General features: G+C 42.3%; 1 protein-coding gene across 3 annotated transcripts in view; it reads left to right on the forward strand.

Moving 5' to 3' along the window:
* Positions 1–9,903, forward strand: part of MDM4 (MDM4 regulator of p53) — a 41,186-nt gene extending 31,283 nt beyond the window's left edge. For all 3 annotated transcript variants that reach the window (XM_054980283.1, XM_054980284.1, XM_054980285.1), the window contains 2 exons: positions 493–576; positions 2,813–9,903. In XM_054980283.1, the coding sequence (XP_054836258.1) occupies positions 493–576; positions 2,813–3,367 (639 nt within the window). In that variant the 3' untranslated portion in view covers positions 3,368–9,903. The remainder of the gene's footprint in view (positions 1–492; positions 577–2,812) is intronic.
* Positions 9,904–15,159: the final 5,256 nt, after the last annotated feature.

Consider the following 15,159-nt stretch of genomic DNA (forward strand, 5'->3'; position numbering starts at 1 on the left):
CTTTATATTGAAGGCTGCTTTAGATATTATGAATTTCTCAAATGCAAGCTGCTTCTGCCCAGGAAGAGTATAAAAATTGGGGTATACATGATGTGACTTAATCTGTGCCTAGTGTATTGTGTACTCATGCAAAATAGCATGTGACCAGTTTGCTGTGTACATGTTTAACTCTGCAGACCTTCAACATGTATGTCAGTAATGAAGTGCCTGTGATTTTACTGTAGCAGGCAGCAGAGAGTGATAATTTCTTGAACTACAGAGACAGATGTATCTTTAGAAAACATGTAATTTGCTCTGACTGTCAGCAAGAGGCCAACTAAAATACAGTATTTCTTAAAAAATCTGTAGAAAATACTATTTAAACTTTGATATTAAGCTGATAATATTATTATATGGTACACTGTTGTTCATTGTCCAAGAACACAGAGCTAGTGTATTTTAGAGTCATTAGTATGGTTTGCATACATCTTTTTTTGTTTGTACCTATTGCAGGCAAGTGAAATTGCATCTTCTGATGATTTTGAAGATTCACATTCCTTAAGTGATGACACAGACATATTAGATGCTCCCTCCATGGTACGTATACTTGGGGTGTAGTGTTCTGAATTTGGGATGTATCCATGATAGAAATAGATCAAGATGGGTCGCCATGTTAATCTGTCTGTAGCAGCAGAAAAGAGCAAATGTCCAGCAGCACCTATAAGACTAACGAAATCTGTCGTAGGATATGAGCTTTTGTGAGTCACAGCTCACTTCTCATACCCTACCACAAATTTTGTTAATCTTATAGGTGCTATGATAGAAGTAGAAAGTGTGTTTTGTCTTCACTGCATCCACTTTAAATACTCTTTAAGCAATGAAATATGATGTATATCCTTTTGATATTTGGAAGAACAGGGCTTGTGTATAATTTTTAGGGTTTTTGTTGGATGTTTTGAGCTAATGGTAACTAGTTATTTTGTAAGGATCCAGTAGCCAATCACAGGCTGAGCTCAAGAAAAAAAACATGATGGTTCAAATAGTTCAGAAATCACAAACTATTTGCTCAGTTGTATCCTTCTAATTTCCTCACATCCATCATCATGGAGAGTCTTGAGTTCGTACTTCCCTTAAAGCAAAGTTGATCAGGTTATGTTGTATAAGGATCTATGTCTTTAGATCCCAGGTGCTCAGTGGCTTGTTCTTAGCAAGGGAGAAATTGAAACGAGTGAAATAATACTGATTTAAAAAACTGGTGTGTCATAATTCATGTCTATTGTGGAACCAAAGAAATAAAGCCATTAAATTAGATGTCAAGTTCATTGTTAGTAAGGAAAGAATCAAAGCTGCTAATTGTTATTTCCATACTTAGGAGAGACTTCTAAATCTCTGAATTCTTGGAAACTATGTCTGACTACATCCAGATTAGATTGCTGTAATCACTTAACATGTGGCTGTCTTTGAAAACTGTCTGGAAGCTTTTGCTTGTCAAAAATGCAGTAGCCAGACTGTTTTTAGGGCTGGGATGCAAGGATCATATCCCCTGGTGCTGAAAGATCTGCACGGCCTGCTTATTTGTTTCCGGGCACAATTCAGAGTGCTGGCTCTTACTTTAAGATGACTTGGGGCCAGGGTACTTGAAGGACCATCTCCTCTGATACTATCCAGCCCTACCAGTTAATATCTGCCTCAGAAGCCCTGCTGTTTGTGCCCTACCTTCAGATCTGAGAGAGGTGGCCATCAGAAGCACAGCTTTTTCAGTGGTGGGACCTGGCTTGTGGAATGCCCTTTCCCTTGAGGCCCACATGATCCCTAGGTTGCTTTCTTTTACGTACCAGGTCAAAACATTCCTGTTCTCCCAGGCTTTTAATTTAGGGATTGGCTGTTTTTAAACACTATTTTGGCCTGGAAACTGTTGTTTTAGAATGGTCTGTTTTATTATCTATGTCTTTATGCTAGCTTTGGCTTTTTAATGCTGGATTTTAATTAATATCTTTTAGTGTTTTGTTTTAATTGGCTGTATTTTGTAAATCACCTTGTGCAGGTTCCTGGAGAGGCAGCATAAATGTTCCTAAATAAATAAACTGGGACAATTTCATGGGGTGGTTTCAGTATAATTTCATAAATTGGCTAAACTGTTTTATACCAGAAGAATTGGATGAATCAGCATAGTCATCCTTGAGTTCTTGTCTACCAGTAACTTAAACAGTTATACACCAGTTTTTCATGTTTGTAAAAATCAAACGTTGTTACTGCTTGAGGGTAGTTTAGTGTATATGCCAGCTTGACAAATTAGTCTGTCTCTGGCGTTGGACAACTGAATTATAACTTTAAACTTTTAAAAAGAAAGCCATTGCCCTTGCTGCATAGGGTAGTCAAGTAGGTCCCCATCAACTGTATAGGTTCAACAGATATTATATAATTATAGTGCCTGAAAAATATTCATCTGATTCAAGGAACTATCTGTCCTTGAATTAAGAATGTGGCATTAGAAATACAATATAGTAAACAGAATGAGAAATGGTCTTTCACCAAAGTTATCGGAGAAGCGAATGGAATGAAGGGAGATCTAGCTAGGATTTTCCAAGTTTCTGGTTTTAAAAAAAAAATACGTATGTGCGCGCGCGTTCGTGCATGTGTGTGTGTGTGTGAGAGAGACAGAAAGAGAGAGGGGGGGAGAAAGAGAATGTGTCAACCTTGACTCCTTTACTTAGGGATGGAGTGCCACTATTGATGGTGCTTCTTAAACGCTTTCTCCTTACAGAAGGAGAAGAGCAATATGTGAGAATGCACTAACCTGTGATTTGGTTTGACTGCCTCTTTCATTCATCAGGACTGTTGGCAGTGCACCAAATGCAAGAAGTTTAACTCTCCCATCAAACGGTACTGTTTCCGTTGCTGGGCCTTACGGAAAGATTGGTTCTCTGACTGCCCCAAGCTGGTTCACTCTCTGTCTGCATCCAATATTGCTGTGATGCAAAGTAAAGAAGACACAGAAGGGATGGATGTCCCAGACTGCCGAAGGACTGTCTCTGCTCCTATTGTACGCCCCAAAGATCTGTGCAGAGCAGAGGCTAACCAGTGCCCTAGAAGCCCCATGGAATCCATGCATCTGGCACAAGGGTGTGAAGGCAAACAGCCTTTGCTTCAGTTTAGCAAGTGCAAACAAAAGGAAGAGGAGGAATTCCAGTCTCTTGAGAGTAGCAAAGAATTGCTGAAACCTTGCCTTGTGTGCCAGAAGAGGCCTCGGAATGGGAACATTGTCCATGGAAGGACTGCTCATCTAGTGGCTTGTTTTACCTGTGCAAAAATGTTAAAAAAGGGACGATTGCCTTGCCCAGTGTGCAAGAAACAGATTCAGATGGTGATCAGGACCTTCATAGCATAACTCTTGTCATTTGATGCAGGGAAAAATGGTGACCAGTTAAAGGACAACTGCCAAAGGGTACTATTATATTTTTAGCTGTGTGTGTTTCTTATTAGAGCAGTCCAATGTTTAACTGTGAATTCAGAAATGTTATTTCAGTCTAATTCATAATGTATGCAAAACCACCAGTTTTCATAACGAAGTATACAAAGTGATAACTACCATGTAGTTTGCTTTATGTCGAAAAGGCTTGTATGTGAATTACTTGATCAAAGCAAGCTGTTTGTGCTCTTACTATTCAGTTGACATGGCAACAAGTTGGAGTGCTCAACTGTACACGGCACAACTGTATCGAGCCTTTTAGAAGACACCTTAATTTAATTTCAAAGGAGATTTCAGTTGAATTGTTCTTTAAATAGTGTACTTTGCACACACATAAATAGCAAAAGGCTAAAGGTGGATATCTAGTTAAGTTGGTCAGTTCTTGGAAAGGGCATCCTGAATTTTGAATTTATCATTGTTCCAAGGTTTTTAAAATACCTGTTAAGACCTATTTTATAAAACCTGTTAAGCTGTAACACAAATCCAGTTTTTCTTTAATTGTCCCTATAAAATAAAGCAAAAAGGTAAATATAGTTGCTGAATGTTAGCAGTTTTTGTCTGAAGCTTACTTCAGGCCTTGTAGGAAAGAGTGTGTGTTTGCCATTTACTGCAAAAAAGGCTATAACAGTTACTCACTTTGGTCTTTTAGAAAATCTGCCTCAAGAGAGCACCTCTTTGAGAGTTCAGGGTTTTTCAGGACCTTGGCTTATATAGTCATTTCCCACAGTAGATTGTACTCATTCACGATGAATATTGTATCTGGGCTTCAGGTTATAAGCTATACTTTGATGTGAATTGTGGGACTGGTTTGTAGCCCAAAACCCTATTCAGATGTTGTTCACTGTAGAACATACTTGTGATGGGGATCTGCCTTTCCTTCTCTCCATGCAGTAGGTATTCTGATGGAGTAGGAGTCTGTATTCTAATGGTACAACTGTGACCTTTTAAGCGCTGGAGGAATAACAACCCCTCTGGCTGTTTGCATGAAGCTCTCTGCACATTGACCTATTTCAGTAGGGTGTCTAGTGCCATATAAGCCCATGAGTAGCCATGCTTTTAATCCCCTGCTTTGTGTAGGCTCTACAGAGTTCCATGTCTGAATAGGTTTTAAAGACACAGCTAATCAACATTTAGTTCTGCTTGCATGAGAGTTAGCTGTTGCAGGGCTTTATGTCTTCAGAGCTTCCAGTTTTCTAAACTTGTCATGGCTTCATAAAGGCCAAAATAATGGATCTTACATTTCCTAATTACATTTTAATATGTTGTAAAATCAGACAAGTTATCCTTTCTAACTAACTCTCTAATCACATAGCTCTAAATAATGACATAGCTAAAAGTCTGGGTGATATCTGAAGGACTTTGCTCTTGCTGAATGTGGTGCTGTTTTTAATTTCCAGCTATTCTACTTTTCAAGCTTCACTGCCCAAGACACCCTTCAAGTAGCAAGGGAAAAATATATTAAGGCATTGTAAAATCTTTACACTGCTTTGTATTTAAGATAGAATAGGCAGCCTTCTCAAACTCACATTTGCACCATCTAGCATAACTCAAATAGCAATTCCTCCTGCAGATACTGCACTTCCAGAGAAAAGGTGCATGCCATAGAATATTTTTCAATTCTCTTTGGGCTGATGGCTGGAGTATTTGACCTTGCTGTTGATCCTTCCTCAGCTTAATTGGTCTCTCACTGTGTTCTTTTTTTCCATTGTGAAGCTTAGGTTCTGGGATACATTTTCCACAGGTCAGAGGTGGACAGTAGCAAATAGTATAAAAAGCCCAGCTGCATGAAAATTAGAGGTAGGGATCTAGAAATGTTTCAGGTGGTTTTAATATCAATGAAGTGAGGCATCTTGCACTTTAGAACCTTTAATACAGGTCGGCAAGTCTTAGGCTCCATATGCTCTCCTCATTGGAATCATTGTAGGATTGTTTCCTTTAGTACCTGGACCACTTTTAAAAGTAAGATTAGTAATGGATCCTTTTCTTCAGGTACCATTTTATGAGTCTTCCTGAAGTTATACAGTTCCTGTGATTCAGGAGGTATTCCCTATTCAAAAAGAACTATAGGATTTCCTCCATTGCTTTCCTCCTTAAGGTTTTTTATTATTATTGGCCTACAATTCCTTATACTGTATAACTGCACTGCGAGGTCCTGGAGACTGTTCCTTCTTACATTGTTGAAGGGACTTGGAAGTTGCTACTTCAAGTTGAAAATGACAGACTAGTACATGCCACATGCTGACCCGTCATTGTCCCTGTATTTAATTATAGGCTTTAAAATAGCAAAGACAAAGTAAGGATTAGCTTTTGTTGGTATAAAATTGTTTTCATATTTATAGCTACTCGAAATTCTTTTCTGTACTTTGCTGCATACTTCTAAATTTATTGGAGGAGTAGCCTGAGACTGGAATTAGGAACCCCTACTGCCTAATTAATATTTTGGCAGATAGTTCTTAGTCTCTGCAGTTTACCTTCTTGCATATCATCTTTAGAAAAATTGAATATAAATCTATGCTTATATCAAAAAATAATTCACATATAGTAAAATTCAAAACAAGACAATACATTTAAAAACATGGCAATGAATAGACAGAGCTGGTAGCTATGTAGTTTTAAAAAGTTGGGCAAAATCCCCAGCTGTTCCACTTGATCCTTAACTTCTAACAAATTGCCTGTAATTGATCAGCTGATCATAGGAGAAGTTGAAAAGAATGCAGCATCCCCTGTTCTGCTGCGGGCGGGGCAGAAGTAGTATTGCTGAAAGCACGTTTTTGTCTATTTTGCAGAAATTAATACTACTTTATGGTGTAATTATTCTGCTTGAATTTATCTTTGTGTGTTTAATGATAGGCTAATAGTGGCTTTGAACATTACCAGGAAAGTAGTGAGATATGTTTTCAAGGTATCATATCAAAGTAATGGGAAGCCATATATTTTTCCTCGTGAAAAAGAAGCACATCTTTTCCCTCTGACATTGCCCTACAACATACAATGCCACCCTGAACTATGTATGTACTAAATATCCATTTCCTATTTCTGCAGTGTGTTGCTATTGTCTATTGTATCTCATAGATCTGCTGATCTCAGAATCTATGCAGTTTCATTTGTGTATTGGTTTTTGTATAAAATTGATGCACCTTGATCAATGGACCATAACGAGTGTTTTGGGAATAGCTCCTGACAACAGATGAGTGAACTGGTATCAGCTTATTGTTTTATGTATCATGTGTTCAGCCTCTTATGGATCCTGTGATCTGGCTTTTCCATAAAGTGTTATTATACAAATATCTACTGTTTAAACAGTTTAGTCTACTTCTGTTGTGAAATTCTTGTGTGAGATTCTTGTTGGTCTTCAGGGATAGACTTCTGATGCTCTGTTGGGGCATATTTTATTGAAAACATATTTAGTTTTACATACCATATGTTTATTTCTTTGTGGCTCAAAGCTGTACGTTTCCCTGTAACCCAAAAGAATTTTTAGATGATCTAAGTTTAGTGAAATAGGTGTGCATCCAAATCCTAATGTTGGCAACAGCATACAACAGTCTGTAAATACAACTCATTCCTCAGTCAATAGTAGGGAAAACACCAGATACGTTCACAGCATTCATTACTTGGATCTTAGTCTATGGAATATTTACTAAATATTGAATTTATTGTATTACTGTATAACCATTCTCTTTAATTCTAATTGATGCTGATGATTAATTTCTAAGCAAAAGAGCAAATAATTTTAGGAATTTTTCAAGAAAGAAAAGTTATTTTTTTTAAATGAGAACAAGTTATTTAAAGTCTTACAATAGATAATTTTATAAATATATAGTTAACCAAGATGAATTAAACGTGGCTAGAAAACGGAGATAACTTGGGCTTGCCTCATTATCTAATAGCTTTTAAGATATTACTTCAGAACTTACCCCCTTATCTTTACCTCAATTACCCATAACATGAAGAAGATCTCTAGCTTGCAATACTGAGATTAAGGTGGGAGCATAAAACTAGGTCCCTTCATAACTTGTCAAATAACCAACCAGAAGACTGTCTCTGAAAGACTGCCTGGGTCTTTCAGAGTTGTAGCTAGAAGGGTTGATTTATTTAAATAAATGTTTAGTTTAAAGTGTCATAAAAATCCACTTTGTGTTTACTCTGGCACATGATACTGTGGGTGGAAAGTGATTTCTAACTCTTCATATCAAATATCAGACAAAGTTATACTGAACACCTGTGAAAATGCAGCTGCTTGAAACAAAGCTGTAAGCACAGAACTTTCAGATAGAATAAAAGCTCTGCATTACTGGATGATGCCAGTGAAAGTGAGAAAACATGGGTAAACCTGCCTACGCATTACTGGGCGGGAAGGGGGGCGGAACTCGTTTCCAGCAGTATTCTATTGTTGGGCTACTTGTATAGTCCCATTCTGAAGGCTAGGGCAACTATTTAATCCATTTTAATTCCTTCTGTTTTTTATTTTCTTATGTAATGAGCAGTTATGGGTTCAGTAGCGGTAGGAGGGGTTGTGCAGGTTGGAAATTACCTTGCTGCTTCAGCGACTCTGTGGGCCAAATTGGCCCTCTACTTTCTAATTTTTCTCTGTTAAAATAGAATGGAAGTGTGTGTCTACTCTGATCGATTTTGTGTCACATAGCACTCTAGAAGGAGCTGTTCACATCTGAGAAGGCGATTAATATTTGAAGTCTTAAATAGTGAGCAGCACTGAAATTAAGCAACTAGAGAAAATAATTAGTACACTCTGTTACTTACCTGGCTAGAAGAAAAAACAAATGCTTACAGCAGAATGCACCATAAATGGCAACTTCATCAAATACTGTTGTCCCAAGGATAAAATCTATATTAGACTTCTAAAAGCTTCAAATATCTGGAGATCAGGTGCCCCAAATACATATTAGAGCATCTCTCATTGTAATGAATTTGCTTTTGCTATGTTCGCTGCCTTGTCCATTAGTAGCTTCCGATTTTAAATCAAGGATTCTAAAATGGTTTCCAGTGTATTGTATTGCCACAATGACTGAGGAGCTGTAGTGCTTTGAGGTCTTGAACTATCTGGGGTAACTTACTGTTGACTTGGCTGGATCTAAAGCACTATGTGTGGTGTGATACTCATGGAACAGGTCTTTCTGAACATCTCAGTCCCACTCCAGCATTCTGAAATTCTGTTCCAGGGGACAAACAGCATGAGATGGGTCAAATCGGGGCGAAGGAGTCTTCAATGCCCCTCTGCAAATGGAAGGGTGGCTACCACTCCTTTCATTTGTTGATGGGTTGAGCATAATGTAAAACCTTATACTTTCCATTAACGTGATAGATAGTATTCCTGTAACTTTTTGTTAAATGTAAGCAAGACCAAAAGACAGTGTGTCTGACTCTGAACATTTCTGATTTTATGACATGTGATAAGACTGTATCTGTACTAAACTCCTCTGTTTTAAGTCACAACAAGACTTTATTTGTTTTCAGTAAATCATCCTTTTTTAATTTCACAAAATGCGAGTGAAAGCAAAGTTGCAACCAAAATCTGCACTGGGGTCCCACAAGAACTTTTAAAAAAATTGCTTCACGCTTCCTCAATTGTTGAAGTTCATGATCACTTTTGATTTGGGGCAGTGATCCGAATACAGAGTGAGTACTTCATGGAACTTGGCAACATGGCTTAAATAAATGGTGACCAGAAAACCTCAAAGCAGCTGCTTCTCTGCTAGAAACTTCAAAACTTGGCAAACTAACTTCACATTCAAAACGATTCCCTCCAGTTTTCCCTGCCCTTAACGTTGCACAGTCTGGCTGTGTACAGCTTCTACTTCGTGACCTGCAGGTGGGTGTGCTGTTAACTATCCAAATGTCTGAGGTGCTCTACTGTGCTGATTGCATATTAACGTTGTCTGTTATTGGGAAGCTTTGAGTAAGAGGCCATGATGGATCATAATGATACCCATTTAGCTCTGAAAATCCTTTGTGGCACAGATCCAGGTAATTTTGATACTAATGGCAAGATTGTGCCTTCTCGTGTTTTGAAGTGAGGCTGAGTTTAAATACAAATGTATCTGACTGACAAATATACTTTGACTTTCTGTTAAATCTTAAGCACTTTGCAGCTATTTATGTAACTCTATGTTAACTGATCTAAATGCACTGCCATAGATGTCTCATTTCACAGTAAAATCAGATATGATCATTATATATACACATGTGTATTAGTACTTTTTTGTCTTTTGCACAGAGTGGAGGCTGAAATTATTGTGCCTGCACATTTGCTTTTGAAGATGTCTAGAAAAACTGAGTGCACATTTACATTTTATTTGCATTTTACCCAGAAATGGTAACTTGTTAATGTCTTATTTTCTAAATATTTCCTGGAAAAATAAATATCTTTGCCTGATTAATAGACTTAATCAGTTCTTAGACTTGCTGTACTATATTAAAATACTTTTACCCAATTACTTGAAGCTGTGTTGATTTCCCTGAGAGTAAACTTGTAGTGGTTAACTTGGATTTCTTTCTCCCCTCAGCTGTGTTCTAAGGTGGAAAATGAAAACTTGGCATTGCAGAAGGAGGGAATTTATTTATGGTGCATGAATTATAAAAGGAATTTTACATTGGAAGGTCTTCAGTTTTTCAGGGTCTCCTGGCCTCCTGGAGATTTGAATATTTCCTATTCTTTTGATCTTGATTTGAAGAGGGCATTATAGCTGATTAAAAAGTGACATTGGGGTCTCTGGAGATCATGTATTTCACTGAAAGTTCTAGTGATTTTTAGATCCTTGCTGTCAGGCCCTGTGAATCAAGGCACATATTTTCCATTTCTTAGCATTACTGTCATCAGCATTATGTGGCAAGTCATTAAGCCAAAACATTTTCTCTCTTACTTTGTCTTCCATGGTGTGAAAGAAGTGATCTGCCGCAGCAAATAGTTTGCCATTTGACAGACATTTCTGAGTTACTGCTGTGTCGCAACTAGGTGGCACCAGTTGATAACCAAGAGAGTATAAACCACATAAGTCTTGTAATATCGGACAGTTTCACTTTTATAGGTAACTTCAGTGCATCACGACAGAAATTTGTGTGTGATCTATTGCATTAAATTCGGTAAAAGTAAGGGGATATCTTGAGTTGTAGATTTAGGCAGACCCCTGAAATGTACAGGCATGCAAAATGACTTTCATGAGACCAGAAAATTACAGACATAAATAGCTGCTGTAAGCATTCAGTACAAAGGCCTTTTAAGAAAGTGATGTTAGATTTTAGGAAGTCCAGTTAATTTCTTATTATGATACTGCCTTATGTTATGATACTACCTTATGTATGTAGATTTCACTACTGCATGGTAGCCTGTCAAATATAAACTTAAAACGTGCATCTCGTAGAAAAAATTATTTGCACAATCACATATATATGTTTGGCTTCCTTTGTGTTTTTATATCTTTCTCATCCACAAACTCTAGACAGGATTGAAGAGGGCAGAGTTCTTCAACAAGGGCACCTCCAAAGTTAATAATATTCATTCCTCATTGCTCTGAAACTCCTTACAAGAATTTCCAGTTAGCTTTTTACTGACTAAACTGAGTCTCTTATGGGTATTTTTTCAATTTTACTTAGGATGACTATCTTTACAGGCCCATTTAATTTTTTCTTCCTATTTTCTCTTGACTACATCCATGTGATTAGTATTTTGCCATCTTACTTTTCTACTGCTCTCCATAAGTCTGGTTTGTGAAAAGGACTGTTTCTCTGCAAACTTGCTTTTTTGGTACAAACAGTTCTGTTTACCTTCTGCTTGAAACAGAGCCATATGTCTATGACGTGTCTTCTAGTTGCAGTGAGTGTGTTAGAAAACACAGGGGAATGTGTTCTGAAAATGTTCACCTCTGCATCTGGTTCCTTGAGGCCTCAAATAAATGCTTTCTAATGCTTTCAGTGTATTTATGTATTTAAGGAGAGCTGAACATAACAATATTCATGCACAGGTCTGTCTCTCTCAGTGCTATTGCTATGTATTGTAAAGAAACCAACAACAAAAAAACCCTTTTGTGCCCTAGGGTCTGGGGTTTTGCTTCCACCTCTTTTGCTTCTGCCTTTAACATATTCCATGTTGTTGGGCTACATGCTTTTATCTCTTGTGCATTGATTTATAAAGTGCCTGAAGGCCTTATTGACACAACAGGGATCCCACTGTATTAAGAGTTTAAACAAAAGTCATGTAAGTATTAAAACCAGTGTGTGTGCTCAGAAAGCAGCCTCCTGCACTCTTGGGAATTAGATTTGGAGGGAAAACCATGATTTTACCTTAAAAGGGAATCTTATTGGCATTACATGTATTGTGTCCATTATAGCCAAAATGAATATTGAGGTTGACACGTAACATTATCTGCAGTGGCTTGGAAGCTATATTACGTAGCTGCTGCAAGTACCACTGGTTCCAATTTTAAGTAGTATATCCTCCACTTTGATTAGAGGTATCTGACAAGTGTACATGTTGAAGATTCTCCCTGCAGATCGTCTTCGTCCTTCTGTGCAGCCCCACATTGGGACTGCGCAGGCGCAGGCCAGCCGCGGAAAAGATTTTTCTAGCTCTAAGAGATGTGAGGGGGACGTTCGGATCCACCGCGCATGCGCGCCGGTGTTCCCGCCAATTTTGAATGCATATATATCCGAACGTCCCCGGCATTCCCTCAGTTCCTTTTTCGCCGCCGTCGAAAAGGTTCTTATTGTCTAGCGTTCGTTTCAAGCGTCTCTTCGGAGTTTTGGATCGTTTCTTCTGCTGGTCGGTATTTTCCCCTTGTCATCTGTCGGGAGATACCGTTCATTATGTCGCAGACATCTTTGTTTAAAAAGTGTCATAAATGCGGCACTAAGATGACCCATTCGGACGGCCATGAGCTCTGCCTCATCTGCCTGGGCGAGGGGCATGTTGTCGAGCGCTGCTCCATTTGTATGTCCTTCACTCCGAAGGCAAGGAGTGATCGGAAGGCCAGGCTCCGTGCCTTCTTGTGGGATGCCAACCTTCTCCCCCCCAAGCCGTCAGGCTCTTCGGGAGATAGGCCGCGCTCCGCCGCTCCGTCACCGGCGCCGTCTCGTAAGTCGCCAGAGCCGCTCCCCTCGGAACCGACGGGGCAACCCGTTCCGGAGGCCCGTCCTGATTCCGGTTCCGGGGATCGTCCTTCGAGCCGGAAGGCCAAGAAGCGTTCCGCGCCCAAGCCGAAGTCCTCCTCCAGGCCTTCGGTTCGGGAGGCTGTTTCGGAGCCCCCGTCCAAGAAGGCCAAGGCGAAGTCGAGGGCCAAGGACCGTGCATTGTCCCCAGCTCCGACTGTGCTGCCTGGTTCTCCGGCCGAACCAGTCCTGATACCCGACGATGTGGTGAGTCTCCACACCCCGTCGCCTCCTTGCACGCCTCCTCCGTCGGTTCCCGAGGAATTTGTGCCGTTTCCGCCTTTCCCGGATCCGTTCCAATCTTTTGAGCGCTCCCTGCCGTCCGCCCCGGCGCCTTCAGAGGCCTCCGTTCCACTGCCGTCTACCTCGTCGGTTCCGATGCCTCTTCGCTGGCCTGCCCCGGTGCCTGCTCCTCTGCCCCCTTGCCAGCCGGTCGCGGGGGTTGGGAACATGACCTCCTGGCAGGATTTTGTGGCGTGGTTCCAGCAGTCGCTGCCCTTCCTGCAACATCCGTCGGTTCCGATGGTCTCCGTTCCGGCTCAGCCAGTTGGGCTCCCAGCACCCGCTCCTCCACCTCCGGGCTTACCTCTGCGACCGCCGGTTCCTGCAACTTATCCGTCGGCCCCGACCGCTCACCGGTCTTCGGTTCCGACGCAAACCTCGCCGGAGTTTTCGGATTCCGAGGATGATGAAGGTCTGGCGTCACCGTCGGAGTGCTCTTCAGACGCGGCCTCGGATCCTTCCCCGGATGACACCGTGGGTGGGCCCCGCTCATCGTCCCCGAATGACGATTACAGGCTATTCTCCGAACAAATGGTGCGGATGGCCGCCGCGCTGGAGATAGACGTCTCCTCCACGACCTCCAAGCCCAAGAGTAAGCTGCTGGAGGCGCTGTATTCCGGGTCCCCCGCGTCGGTGGCGTTTCCCCCTGTGGAGGATTTTGTTGATAACGCTCTCGCGCTCTGGCAGGCGCCGGCGTCCCTGTCCGCGACGGCAAAGAAGGTGGAACGGTACTACCGTTTAAAGCAAGATGATTGCCCGTACCTCTTCAATCACCCGAAACCCTCGTCGATCGTGGCTGAGGAGGGTCAGGCTCGGTTCCGTTCCGGTTCCTCGTCGGCCCCGGCGGACCGGGAAGGCAGGAAGCTGGATGGCGTGGGCAGGAAACTCTACTCATCCGCGTCTCTGGGATTCCGTATTGCCAACTTCCAGGCCATAATGGGATCCTATAATCTATTCCTGTGGAAGAGGCTGTCTTCTTACCTCTCCGACCTCCCGGAGGATCGCCGCCACCTGGTTAAGGCCCTCCAAGCCGAGGCCGTGAAGCTGTCAAAACAGCAAATGACAGCTGGCAAGGACGCCGCCGACTCTGCAGCGCGAGCGATGGCAACTTCGGTGGTCCTGCGTCGGCACGCCTGGCTCCGGTCCACGGCCCTGCCTCCAGAGAAGAAGGCGAAGGTGGAGGACTTCCCGTTCGAGGGGCCCCAGCTCTTCTCGGAGAAGACGGATGAGTCCCTCTCCCTGATGAAGAAGAATCAGCAGACGGCCAAGTCCCTCGGGGTCGCCCCCTCAGCCCAGTCGTCGGGTCCGAGGTATCGCTATGGTCGGTTCCGATCCTACCAGACCCCTTACCAGCCTTACCAGCAGCGTCAAGGGCGCTTCTTCTCGGGCCAGTCCTACGGTCACCGATCCTACTCTGCCCAGCAGCGTCACCCTTCCAGGCGCTCCGGCCGGTCCAAGGGCAGGCAACAGCCCTCTTCGCCCAAGCCTTCGACCTCGGCGCAGAAGCCCTCGGTCTTCTGACTGCGCCTGAACGCTCCCCCGTTGGCCTCCGAGGGTGCTTCCTCTGCTGCCCAGTTTCTGGACAGGCTTCGACCTTTTTTGCCCTGTTGGCAACGTGTTACTTCTGACGCTTGGGTCCTGTCCATTGTGGCCCATGGTTACAAGTTAATGTTTACGGATGCACCCCCTCTCTCTCTCCCTCCCCGTTGTTCTCCATGTTGTGATGTTGTGTTACACAATAATGTTATGGAGTTGGTTACCAAAGGTGCTGTCCGGGTGGTCAATGTCTCTACTTCCCCATGGGGATTTTACTCCAGATACTTCCTTGTGGATAAAAAGGGTGGAGGTTCCCGGCCCATCTTAGACCTTCGAGGCCTCAATGGTTATTTGAAGGCTGAGAAGTTTCGCATGCTGACCCTGGCGCGAGTCATGGAACTCCTGGAAGTGGGCGTCTGGCTGGCCATTCTAGACCTGAAGGATGCCTACTTCCACATTTCTATATTTGAGGGCCACAGGAAATACCTGCGGTTTGTGTATGGGAATTCTGTGTATGAATATACAGTGTTGCCCTTCGGGCTAGCCTCTGCACCCAGAGTCTTCACAAAGTGCATGGCCACCGTAGTGGCATACCTGCGGTCCCAGGGTTGCTTTATCTACCCGTACTTGGATGACTGGCTCCTGGTGGGACCCTCGCCTGACTCTCTCCAGGCCCATATTGCCCTCACTTTGTCCGTGCTGGCTAGGCTGGGCTTGGTGGTTAATGGGGA

This window comes from Eublepharis macularius, chromosome 5 (genome assembly GCF_028583425.1).
Source record: "Eublepharis macularius isolate TG4126 chromosome 5, MPM_Emac_v1.0, whole genome shotgun sequence".
Taxonomy (NCBI): domain Eukaryota; kingdom Metazoa; phylum Chordata; class Lepidosauria; order Squamata; family Eublepharidae; genus Eublepharis; species Eublepharis macularius.